Source organism: Danio rerio, chromosome 15, assembly GCF_049306965.1.
Source record: "Danio rerio strain Tuebingen ecotype United States chromosome 15, GRCz12tu, whole genome shotgun sequence".
NCBI classification, from domain to species: domain Eukaryota; kingdom Metazoa; phylum Chordata; class Actinopteri; order Cypriniformes; family Danionidae; genus Danio; species Danio rerio.
The window spans coordinates 33,868,003-33,881,811 of record NC_133190.1 but is presented as its reverse complement, the minus strand read 5'-3'; the positions used below and the strand labels follow the sequence as shown (position 1 = coordinate 33,881,811).

The 13,809-nt window shown below is 33.2% G+C and overlaps 2 protein-coding genes across 3 annotated transcripts in view; both read right to left on the bottom strand.

Moving 5' to 3' along the window:
• or40a1 (odorant receptor, family 40, subfamily A, member 1) overlaps positions 1 to 13,809 on the bottom strand; it is a 617,996-nt gene that overhangs the window by 65,136 nt on the left and 539,051 nt on the right. The window lies entirely within an intron of this gene.
• On the bottom strand, positions 242 to 5,606 carry LOC556987 (gap junction delta-2 protein). Its single transcript, XM_009291771.5, has 2 exons — positions 5,405 to 5,606; positions 242 to 3,998 (listed from the first exon to the last, which is right to left on the bottom strand). The coding sequence occupies exon 2, from the start codon at positions 3,988 to 3,990 to the stop codon at positions 2,926 to 2,928; it is 1,065 nt and encodes a 354-aa protein (XP_009290046.1). The 5' UTR covers positions 3,991 to 3,998; positions 5,405 to 5,606; the 3' UTR covers positions 242 to 2,925.

Here is a 13,809-nt window from a genome sequence, read left to right as displayed (position 1 = left end):
GAAAGAACATTGTTTATTTAAAACAGCAACATTTTTTTGTCAGAATGTAAAAGTCTAATGGCATTTGATCTGTTAATGCAAAATTACTGGCCACAATCTTTTGCATGTAATATTACGATATCTTTTATTTTATTTTTTTAACAAACAATACCACTACATTTTTAGACAAGTTCAGCTTAAAATGTATTCACTTTCCAATTTCTCAAAAAAATTAAAATGTATGTACATTAAAATGTGAAACTTTTTCTGAGTATACAAGGTTTTTGATTTTTTTATTGCATTCAGCTTCACTTGCATATGTTAATCAAGCAATGTTGCAATTTCACAATGCGTGTGCACGTACAAAAGCGCTGGCACTGCAGACTCATCAACCATGCTAACTGAACACTCATTAACAATGCATTGCACAACATTACATCATAGGTTTCAATGTCAAATGCATCAAACAGATGAAGTAGAATTTCATTAATGTACATTTATAATTTGATAATTAATTAATAACATTTAGCTAAAAATATAATTTTTATGACATTGCAGCATATTTGAAAGGTGCTTTTCTTGATTTATAATCATAATTCTAAAAGGCTGAAACCTTCCTTTATTATGTCCAGCATTGTGTTTGAATAAAATATTAAAAGACAAGGAACAATACAGCACAACCACAAAACAATTCTGTTCAAATGACAAGATCAACAGCAGCCTATTCAACAGCTGAATCTTTCAGGCTCATTTTGAGCTTCACTCTAATTCATAAGTTGCTAGAAAAAGATTTGTTTTTCTGCTAAGTTTCCTCCAGTCCTCAAACACATGATGATCCGATGCATAATTAAAAATATGAATAAAACACTCATCATAGCAGAAAATGTCTTTGTATTACATTCATTTAAAAGCAAATGCGAGAATCAGATGCTTAATCATTGTAGGTTGCTGTAATTAAAAGATATTTTAATGAATGATTAATGATAAACATGTTTGCAGTGTATTTTGAATCTGTTTTGTATCACACTTTCTATTTGGAATGCTGTGATTGATCGACCATAGATCAGTATCAGCTGATAATCACATGCTTTGTCACTATCGGTATACTGAGCAATCTCGTGAGATGATTTTACTGCAGTTTGCCCGCAATTTGATTATGACTCTTGAGGACCAAGGTCAGAAGGCCAGATTATGATCCCATTTCTCCAAACATAGTTGTCATACGCTGTAAAAATTGCTTTGTTAACATAATTAATTGTGTAAAGTAATTAATTAATTGTGATGTTAATGTGTAACAACTGCTACAGTAAAACAATCTGTTAGCTGGTTAACAGTAATTTTCCTAAATATATACACTCAATAATAACTCATTGGATGAACTCAATTTAATTGAGGGCAGGATTTCAATTCAATAAATGTGTTTAGCACCAACTAAATAAAAAACTATTTACACAATCAAATGCAGTCGGTCTAACACGATTTTGTCAAATAAGTACATTTGTATTTTTATTTAACTTAAACTCATCATCAGATATGTCTATGTCTATGGTGTGTTGTACATTTCAAAGTCTCTTAGTTTTATTTGAAGTTATCCTAAATAAACTAAAAGAGCCATTTTTGAGCATATTTCATGAGTTATAGTTGATTGAGACTGATCTCAAAACGAACTTTAGGACAGCTATTGCTGCGAAGTGGTAATCTCAAAACCCCAAGCATTACATGAAACTCTTTTAAATCTTCAAACTAAAGTGAAGATTGAACTCTAACAAATATTTATATTAACTTTAAACACCTAAGATTACTTTTATTGTCAAGATTTCCTTCAGTTATTTCAATCCCACGGAAAGTATGCTGGGAACTACAAATCCCCCAACCAAGTCGTTTGGACCAACACAATTCTTTCATGTTGTCCCAACACAAAACGCTCAAGTTAACTTAATGGTTTACAGCTTTAGGTGGACTGAGCATAAAACAAACAAATTGGTCAAAAGAATGACAAGAATAGTGTTGTTTCAGCTCATTTTAAACAGGTAGTTTGAACAAGCAGGAGTAATCAGTTTTTGAGTGTACAGGGAATAACTAAATTGACTTTGCCAGAATAACCTGCCTGACAGTTTTCTTTTTGTTTTTGCTACTGTTAACACTGTAAATATTTTTACAGTGTACAGAAATAAATAACCATGTTTAATTTTTTTGTATTTTTGTTTTCATAGTCAGTTACATGTTGGACAGTGTTTAATGTTCTGCAGTTATATCTTGCAGGTTTATTCGGTATCTGAATATAGATTTAGTTTTTGTGTAAGCCCTTTTTCATTTTATTTTATTGTATTATTTTTCAAACTAACTAACATTTGAAGTGATCACTTGAATGATCAGAATGGACCCTTATCACAAAGCCTGTTGTGACACTTTTAATCAGCACCTTAAATCCTTGAAAGTTTTTGTAATATTTAGATTTTTTAAACATATAAACATCTTTTCTTTAAATTACAAAAAAAAAAAAACGAAATACTGCTTGTGCAAGACGTTTTTAATGTAGCGTCTATAGGACAGGACAGTAAATTTGACGCTATTCTCTCCTCTGGCTGCCGTCATCAGTCTCACAATTTTTTCCTTTTTCTGAAAGTCTTTATAACATCATCGTGGAGTTTTTCTTTTATTATTTGTGCAAAGAAGATTGTAAAAAATATTTGTTGTACTCTCCCATTCACTGCTCTCTAGGTTTTCCCAACTATGATGACTTCCGCTACTGAGAAACCGGGAAATGTCTATCAGGTCAGAGACCTCAGTCAGCCGATCATGTTGACAAGCATTTGAAAGGTGGAATCAGCTGCAGCAAACCTTATTGTGAAACTTAACAAAGCCACATATGTGTGCAACAAGCATCAGAATGAAGTTTACAATGAGCTACTCTTAACAAAAGAAACTAAAATCCATCAGTACACATCACAGCCAAGACTTTTTACCAGTAAATCTAACCATGTTGGCCAATTTGACCCTCATGCGTTCCCTCTCCTCAGGGTTCCTCTTTGAGGAGCTTTCAAGAGTCGAGTCGGTCTCAAAAGAGATGACAGGACCATGTGAAAGCAAAGCCGTCCCGGTCTTCTCCTGAGACAGAGTGGTTGTTGAAGACTGCAGGACCAGCCTGCTCTGCATCGAGTGTCTGAGGCGAAGCAACAGTGGGTTTCGTTGAGCATACAAATCCCTCTCTGACTTGCAGCACAAGAAGCAGGCGGCGCAGAGCATACGGAAAATGTAGACCCAACCCAGGTAGTGAAGCTCCACAATGTTCAGGAGGAAACAACCCAAGCTGATGCTGAACATAAAATTAAGGAAAATAGTCTTTTCGGTGGCTCGAGACACAAAACAGTCAGTCCGTGTTGGGCAAGGGTACGTTTGGCAGCGGAACAAATGAGGCACCTCGAATCCAAACAAGTAATACTGACCGACAAGAAAGGTGATCTCCAGGACGGAGCGGATCAGGACGTGAACAATATAAATGAGTAGAACCTGACTGGAAAGTGTGGTTGGATCTTTGCCGAGCTCACCGAAATCTTCCTGCAGGAGACTTTGCTCAACGCTTCCCTCGTCCTGACCACCCCATTCTTCTCCCTGGGCTCCGTAGGCCAGTCTGGAACCATCTCCTTGTATTCGACTAGGGTGACTGGCCTCTGCGTGGATCCTCTCCGTCTCCATCTTCTCATCTTTGGTGATTTTGTGCAGCACATAGATGATGTAGAAGATGGAGGGCGTTGAGACCAGAACGATCTGGAAGACCCAGAAGCGTAAGTGTGAGACGGGGGCGAATGTATCATAGCAGACGTTGTTGCAGCCCGGCTGAAGGGTGTTGCAGGTGAATTTGGACTGCTCGTCGCTGTACACTGCATCTCCCACCAGGGTGACCAGCAGTATGCGGAAGATCAGTAGCACCGTCAGCCAGATTTTGCCGATGACTGTTGAATGATTCTGAACCTCGGTTAGAAAGCGGCCCAGAATTGACCAATCACCCATGTTTTAATCTGGAGAAAACAGTGAAAATATTAAGTTGTCATTTAATCAGCATGAGATATCAAAATAAATGCCATCTTAATTTTAAATATCTAAATGTTATCTATACAGAGCTCAGTATGAATAAGTACACATAATTTTGAAAATGAATATTTTTATTCGTTCCTCAGTGAATATAGGTAATATTTGAACAACAGTTTTATTAAACAGCTTTATCCATTAAAATAATAATTTGGACATCAAACATCTTTATAACTTGAAAGAGAATGCATTTAAATTCAAGCAAAATATTGAAATTGTTTATTTTTACAAACTTCAAATTTTCAACTAATTTTTATTTATAAAGTTTCTCTTAATTTTTCCTATTTAAAAAAAAATTTATTCTATATTTTTCCATAACATACACGTTTGTCTGTACTAATTTTTTGACTGTGAACGTATGTTATTTTGTTTCATTAGCTCCAGATTTAGTTTCAGTACTACAATGCATATGCACAAATATAATATTGTAAAGCTTTGAAAATGTTAATTTAAAATATTTTCTTCCAAATTTAAAATAAAAATGCACTCTCTGCATAAAAATGACAAAAAAATTAAAATAAAAAAGATGTCATGTTTTCTGACAGTTGAGATAAGAAATGCCTATTTGGTAGAATATAACTACACTGTAAAAAAAATCCTGGTTGCCTTAAATTTTTAAGCTGAATCAAATTAACCTCATATGTTGAATTTATAGTATGTTAAACTGATTTAAAGCAGCTTGTGTAACAAATACAATTAATTTTTATGATTAATAATCATAATTTATATTCATAATACGTTTTATGATTTTATATTATACAGAAATTACCATATTAAGTCAAACACATCAGAATTTTCAAGTGGTCTCTAAATTATTTTCCATAGCTGTTGATTTGGTCTTTTGGGAATTGACTGGATAGTTGTAATTTTCTATTGCTGTGATCTCATATAATTGACAGGTTGTTTTGGCCCTTGTTGAGTTAAACACATCGTAAGAAAATTATGGCACATTCATTTAAATATTATTTAGAAAAATCCAATATTCTTTATGATTCTTGTATATTTTATGGTGAGTTAAAGTACAACATTTCCTCTATATACTGTTTTAAAAACAAAAGTTCAAGCAAATTTATATTTCAGTGTTTCAGAAGCATTTAGTTTGTAATGATAGTATGTTAATTCATAAATTTAACTTCATTTTACATATTTCACACTGTCATTAAATAATTTTTTGTTCAAAATCGAATCCTTCGATTTATTTTTAGATTAATTATACCTTTACAGTCAATAAATCATTTGGTAAGTCAATATGCACACAATTCAATTCATTAAATGAGACTGTACAACATCATCACTGAATAATATTATACAGAAAACATACTAGAAAAACACCTACCTTAGGTTAATTTGCCTCTTTTTCATACAAATTTGACAAAATGCACAAAACACACAAAATCATTGCTACATTTGGATAAAAAAAAAGTTGTTTATCCCTGGGAAAGGACCTGGATGTATGAGCTTGGGAAACAGGCTGACCACAGGCATCCATCCAAAACCCTCATTGTACTGTATTCAGACAAAGAGTCCCAATGTACAATGTCACAAAGTTTCAAAATACAATGGGATGCAACATCTCTGAATGTCCCTGAACAGTCATACAAATTGTTCAAAAGAACCTGCTGGAGTAGGGAACAATGCTAATTCATCACAGATTTTTGTCCTATACCTGCTCTGAAAGTTTGAAAGCGAATGAAATTATTTTCTGCACGTTAAATATCATGATCAGAAAATTATTGGCATCTAAGAACTCACCCATGTAACCTAACTTTTTTTTTTTTTTTTTTTTTTTGTAACTCGGGTAACTTTAGATCCCCAATGTTGAAACACAAAACAACATTTCACTCTTTGGGTTAAACCCAACGGTTATTTACAATGTTTCTAGATAATGAAAATGTTCAATAGAGCTTTTAGAAGGGCTTGACCTCTAATCAAGGAGATACATATGTTTTAATGTGTAATAAAGAGTGTTTTATATAATGTGAATGAAGTAAGAAAACATCTGCCAAAACAATATATTTACATTTGCATCTGTTGTGCTAAAGGAGAGACATATTTTTAAGCAGATTTACATGTATAATTGCAGATAGACTGGCAGATGTACTTATAGAAGCCATTTTGCACATCCTCAGTTTTTTCAGTTCACCATCTGCCCTGACACACAATATCCTGCTCGCACATGCAGGCATAATTTACACTGCTTTGACATCTGCCTGGTTATTTGTTTATAATCCAGATATTTCGCATTTGGTGTTTTCACTCAATAAACACTGAAACTGTCTAGTATTTATTGGTGTACTTTGAATTGTTTAACAATTTTTATGTTTTATTTTTAGTTTTATATTTACCTTAAACCTTTTTTTTAAATACTATGGGGTAAAGACAGGGGTTCCCAATCTTTTCAACTCACGAACCTACAAAATAACAATTCCAGTGACTCGCGACCTCTACTATCCTCGGAGGTGGTTGAAAACATACAAATATTGCACACAAAGGTGCACACGCACCAGTAACTATATAAACAAGCTTACTGACAACACAAAAAAGTGCAACAGTCTAACAACCATATCATTTTTTATAGTCATCATTCATTTGTGGTGGCGCAGTGGGTAGCACGTTCACCTCACAGCAAGAAGTTTACTGATTCCAGTCTCGGCTGGGTCAGTTGGCATTTCAGTGTGGAGTTTGCATGTTCTCCCCGTGTTTGCGTGGGTTTCCTCCGGGTGCTCCGGTTTCCCCCACAGTTCAAGACATGTGGTACAGGAGAATTAGTTATGCTAAAATTGACCATAGTGTAAAAGTGTGTGTGAATGTGTAAATGGATGCTTCCCAGTGATAGGGTTGTGGCTGGAAGGACATCCACTGCGTAAAAAATATGCTGGATAAATTGTTGGTTCAATTCACCGTGGCGACCCCAGATTAACAAAGGAACTAAGCCAAAAAGAAAATTTATTAATTTTTCATTTGTTAAATTTAATTTCAACGTCACTTAATGAGAATTGTGGGCAATGTTTACAGCACAAAACTATTCTTGGTTTAATTTTTGAGACCGCCATTTGGAGATTTGTCCTCTATGTTCAGTTGTAGACTTTATTTTTAATTTACGTGCATGTCAAAGTTTAACATTGTGCTGTAAAATCAATCTGCTGCACCTAACACTATTGTTGTGTCATTAATAGCGTAATAACCAGGGGTTGCAATGCAATGAATAACTGGAAGTCTGATGGCTTTTTATTTGCGTGTTGTTTTTATGTAACTACTATTTTATCTTCTGCAGGTTATGTGTATATATATATAGTAAGTCTAATAGTTTAATAACTTATATGTTTTTGGAAATCACCAAGCGACCCCCATTGAGGTAAAGTTGGTTTAATATTTCCACATTCATTCAGTCACAATTTGTGGCACGCTCCCTATATGCTGGTACTTTAAATTCAGTCTGAAACCACATGTAAATATGACATCAAAACAACATCACTATTTAATTGACTGTAAACAATGTTGTACTTTGATAGTCATTGGCTGCTTATATGATTAGACAATTTAGAATTAGCAAAGAATATTTTTATGTAATTAAATTATTAAGGTGAATGTCCAAATGTGTGAATATAAAACCAACTTTACCTTAATGCGACCCTCACTTTGGGAACCACTGCCCTAAGACATTTGGATCTTTTTTCTATCCTATAGGCTACTCTAAATTATAATAAATATTAATATTCAATTTTCTATTTATATTTATTGTTTCAATTTATACCTTAATCTAACTTTTAAAAAATGTTAGTTAAATCTATTAACTTTATTACAATATTACAAATAATATTGTTCTTTTTTGGGAAAATAGCATCTCTTCTGCATTTACTTAATCAAAAGTACAATGAAAACAGTAAAATCATCCTGAATATATTTTTGCTCTGTTTTTACATTTTATAAAAAAAAGGTAATTTTCTTTAATTCAGTATTCTGCTTTAGGCTAAATCTGTTGTTTTTTATTAGCAGGTTGACCTGAGGAAAAGTAAATACACAACTACATTCAAGAAATTAATAAACGTTTGAAAGAGTGGGAAATCTACTTTCAGTTTAGCATTTTCTTATTTTCCCAACATTCATGAAATTTATTTAATGAACTACCTGCCCACACTTTTATTTATTTGTTTATATATTTATTTATACTTATATATTTGGTGGGGTTTGGGTGGTTCGAAAGACCCAACCCCCTTCTAACAAGTCAAGAATTTGGCTCCTATATGAACTCATTTGTCCCATTTTGACTGTATGCCATCATATTGGGTATATGCCGAAGCATGCTAACAGGACTTTGAATTTGCCAGAAACCTGGGTTAGGCACTTCCGGTTAACTGTATGCCAATGCAAAAATTTACGCATTTAAGGTCAGTTTTCTTTAAAAATCAGCGATCTCCACTGGCTGAACTGATATAAAGTGGGTTTCAGATTGCACAAGAAGCACTGCATTAAATTACATTTTTCCCCGCCATGTCTTTATAATATGAGCATTTATTTTACCCCAGTATATTCAATGGAGCTTCTGCGCTATCCTGCTGGTTCTGGCGGGCGCATGCGAGTAAAAGGCTTTTTGTCTCGTTTTACGCTTGAGTAACTAAATCAATGCCAAAGTTTATTTAACTGAATGTATTTTAATAACATTACAACATCGATGTGATAAAAGAAACTATAAATCGGAAAAAAATTCACAATAACAGGTCACCGGAAGTTTATCAGTATGGGAAAAACACTAGCTCGTAATAGGGTATATGCCGAGCTAGTGCTGTTCCCATGCTGATACACTTCCGGTGACCTGTTATTGTGAACTTTTTCTCATTTTATACGGTTCCTTATACAGCATCGATGTTGTAATGTAATTAAAATACATTCAGTTAAATAAACTTTATCATTTATTTAGTTGCTCAAGTGTAAAACGAGACAAAAAGCCGTTTACTCGCACGCGCCCGTCAGAATCGGCAGGCAAACTCAGAAGCTCCATTGAATATACTGGGGTAAAATAAATGCTCATATTATAAAGATATGGCGGGGGAAATGTAATTTAATGCAGTGCTTCTTGTACCATCTGAGACCCACTTCAAATCGGATATCACTCAGCTAGTGGAGATCGCTGATTTTTAAAGAAAACAGACCTTAAACGCACCAGATTTTGCGTTGGCGTTCAATTCGCCGGAAGCGCTTAACCCAGGTTACTGGCAAATTAAAAGTCCTATTAGCATGCTTCGGCATATACCCCATTGTGAAAATAACAATAATAGAAAGCTTTAAGAAATATAACCATTATTATTTAAATGGACATGTAAATGTACACTCCTTCACGCTCACTGAGATCATCTTCTGCTGAACTGTTATCTGTCCCACACTTTAAGATGAAGTCATTTGGAGGCAGGGCTTTTAGTTGTACAGCACCAAAGTTATGGAATTCCCTGCCTTTGCACATTCGCCAGATGGACTCTATTTCCAATTTTAAATCTCAGATAAAGATGTTTTTGTTTAGGATAGCTTTTAATGATTTGCTGGTTTCATTTTATGCTGATTGTCATTTTTACTGCTTGTATTTTTATGATGTACTTGTAATCTGCTGTAAGGTGTCCTTGAGTGCTTTGAAAGGCGCCTAAAAATAAAAGGTATTATTATTATTATTATATTCTGACTGGGGAAAGGAGTTGGCCAGTTAGGTTTTTGCCTATAGACTACAGTTTTTCATTTAAAACAAGTTTTAACAGATTCCCAATTGTTTGTTTGCTTGTTTGTTTGTTTGTTTGTTTTTATAACAGATGATAATAAATTGGCATTTAAAAAAAGTACTTTTTTCATATTTCTAAAATTCTAATCTTATTAGGCCTACATTATAAAACTAATAACTTACAGTTTAAATGCACATTTGTAAATAAACATACATTTTTTGTAAACAAAAAATATAAGCACTTTGACAAAAATATAGGAAGTATTTTTGTTGCATCAAAAAGTATGGTAATGATAATCATCCGATCAAGCAAATCCAGCACAATTTAATACCTCCGTGAAGTTGGCACCCCATAAAAACAAATAATCCCCAAAACTATGCCATTCGTTTGTGCTACGTTTGTGCTGATTTGTGCCGCAAAAACGAACGTTTGTGCTGGTTTGGGGTCTGAGATATTAAGCATTATTTTTTTAACCGTGTGACGTCACTCTCCACCCCATGTTGCGCAATTGACTTCAAAACAGCACAGGTCGTTTGTGCTCGGTTTGTGCTGGTTTGTGCCGTTAAAACGAACACGGTATCTGTTTTCCTCTTTTAGATATAAGCAAAATATTTCGGGAGCCGTGACGTCACTCTCCACCCCATTTCCTCCAAATCGCACAAAACTGGTATCATTCGTTTGTGCTGGGTTTGTGCTGGTTTGTGCCGTTAAAATAAACACTTTATCTATTTTCGTTGTTTAGATATAATCAAAATATTTCGGGAGCCGTGACGTCATTCTCCACCCCATGTTGTCTAAATCACACCAAACTGGTCTCATTCGTTTGTGCTCGGTTTGTGCTGGTTTGTGCCGTTAAAATAAACACATTATCTATTTTTATTGTTTAGATATTGCCTTATCAAAACATTTCGGGAGCCGTGACGTCACTCTCCACCCCAGGTTGTCTAAATTGCACAAAGCAGGTGTCATATGTTAGTGCTGGATTTGTGCTGGTTTGTGCCGTTAAAATAAACGCTTTATCTATGTTTATTGATTAGATATTGCCTAATCAAAACATTTTGGGAGCCGCGACGTCACTCAGCGCCCCATTATTTCCTCTAAATTGCACAAAACAGGTGTCATATGTTAGTGCTGGATTTGTGCTGGTTTGTGCCATAACAATTAACACTTTATCCATGTTTATTGATTAAATATTGCCTAATTAAAACATTTCGGGAGCCGCGACGTTACTCAGCGCCCCATATTTCCTCTAAAATGCACAAAACAGGTGACATTCTTTAGTGCTGGATTTGTGCTGGTTATGCCATTAAAATAAACACTTTATCTGTTTGTATTGTTTAGATATTGCCTAATCAAAACACTTTGGGAGCCGCGACGTAACTCTATATTGCACAAAACAGGTGTCATTCGATTGTGCTGGTTTTGCCATTTATAAACACTTTATCTGTTTTCCTTGTTTGGATTTAACCAAAATATTTGGTTAGATTTGTGCTGGTTTGTGCCATGAAAATGAACAACAGATATTTATATTTGTGTACAAATATGTTACTTTCGTTTTTGCTCGTTTGTGCTGCAAAAATATTATTTGTAAAAAAATTATATCAGATCATTAAGAGGTCTCTCCACCCCAGTTGCTACATATTTACTAAAATAGTCTCGTTATGTGCGTTTCATTTGTGCTGGATTGTACCTGAAAGTTTCGTTAGTGTTGCTTCTTTTATTAAAATATTGAATGAAAGATAATGATATCAGCTACCCGCATATTTTAAAATATTTAAATTTGTTTGGGCTGATAGAAATTTTGTTTAAGATGCTTTATTTTTTTTTTAGATAGCCTAGGCCAAGGTTATTCTGAGATCTTTTTATTATTAGAAAAAGCATGAAGGATGCGAACATCATTTTGACAGATTTAATCCAAGTAAAAGGGCTTGGCCAATATAAAGATAATTGGCTACAACCCTGCTTTACTTATCTACTTCGTTTTAGTCTCGTATGAGTAGCCAGCATGCTTAACGATAGAGGAAAAATTTTTTTAAAATATATATAGAATTTTTATTAGTTTTATTTATTAATTTTATAAAAATGTATTAATATACATTTTTTTTACCTGTTTAACCATGCTGCGATTTTCTCTTAAATACTCTTATCATCTGGTCGTCCATATTAGGCTGCTCTCGTATTTAAACTAGCAGCCTAAACTTTTCTGTTGTGGTAGGTAGGCCTACCACTTTTAAGTAAAGCAGCTTTAGTTAACTTAGTTAGTCAGTATTTATTTATTTTATGGGGAAAAATAGATTATAACACACGCAAACACATAGGCTATGCGTTTTCTACAGATAAGTTTTGGTTTTCTGATTGTGTTGTTTGTCATACAGTAAAAGAACAATGTCCAAATGGCAATAAAATAACAATAAATAATTGATTAATTAATTAAAATTAATAATAATAATAACAATAACAACAATCATATAAAATATTTACATTCACTTAATTGGTAAACACTGTGCTTTTTTATCACGGGCTGTAGGATGTTATTTTGACCATTTTGATTCGGTTTAATAAAAGATAAACATGTAATATTTTGTTATATTTTAGTTATCCTTAGTCTTCTTATTATTGTCATTATTATTAATATTATTATATTTATTTTATATTTAATAACTTGTAGACTCTTTAAACAATGAGGAAATAACTAAACTTTTTTAATTCAAGGCCCAGACAGCTTGTTTTGTAATTTAATGCCGGCTATAGGCTACCACCTGAAGGACGGTTATACAGCGTGTTGTGATGTCGGCCGTCACCGGAGAAAATTAATTTAAACTTTAAAACTTTAGTTTTTTGGACTTTTGTTTGAAAGCTTTAGTGGCACTGTAGCTGTCCAAGGTACTGTTGTATAATTTAAATTATAGCCTATATATGCACCAATAAACAAGTCGAATGAATGAATGAATGAATGAATGAATGAATGAATGAATATAGATTCTTAAATGTTGATATTGTTTTTGCTAATAAAAAAATAACAAATATTAAACAAACATTTTATAAAAATAAAATGAGCAATTTTGAATATTTATACAATTCAGTTAAATATAAACTGGACATTTTTGGGGACATGTAATTTCTCTGTGATCTTTAATATATACTGGGTAGCTATATTTTCTAAAATCTCAACCAGGAATTGCTTTAATATGAATATGCTTTACATCCTGATATGCTGTTGTTTCATTTTCATTCTTATTTCACTTGAAAAAATCGGTACTTAATGTTTGAATACTAAAATAAATAACAGCCATTGTTTAAATGGTTATTTTACCAACAAAATGTATATTTTATATTTTTATCAACTTTTGATATAAAACCTCTGTGTAATTTATTGATTGTTAAAAATTAAATAATTTAAGTGCTATATTTTTTATTAGTGAAAGTGCACGCTTATTTTGCCCAAGGCCTCTCAAAAAATATATTTCTGCCACTATAATACAAATGCACTATTATTGTTTTATTATCATTGTTTATTTTTCCTTAATGTATGAAATTTTTGATAAATTTATTTCCCCTCCAATCATTTTCATTCATCACGTTAAATTTAGGTAATTTTCCCTCCAAATAAAACTGATTTGCTGTCTTACCTGGTTTGGCACGGAATGTGAGCCTAACAGCTCAGCATAAAAAAGGGTCCGAACGATTGGAAAAGCGGCTTTTAAAGAGACAAACTATATACGAAAGTTGTTTCAAAAAGATATTTTTTCCAAGAAAAATATACGAATTATATTTTAGTTTGAGGCCAACTGTGCGGGTGGATGATTTTCAGTCAGTGGAAAGTAGGCCTATGAATTTAATATGCCCTGTTGTATCACAATCTTCTGTCATATATCCCAATCTTCTGTCATATATTGGCAATTTTTTTAATATGTCATAACACAAATGAGACTATTTTAGTAAATATGTAGCAACTGGGGTGGAGAGACCTCTTAATGATCTGATATAATTTTTTTACAAATAATATTTTTGCAGCACAAACGAGCAAAAACGAAAG

Coding starts and splice junctions, on each gene's coding strand:
- LOC556987 (XM_009291771.5), bottom strand. CDS start 3,990: ATGGGTGATTGGTCAATTCTGGGCCGCTTTCTAACCGAGGTTCAGAAT.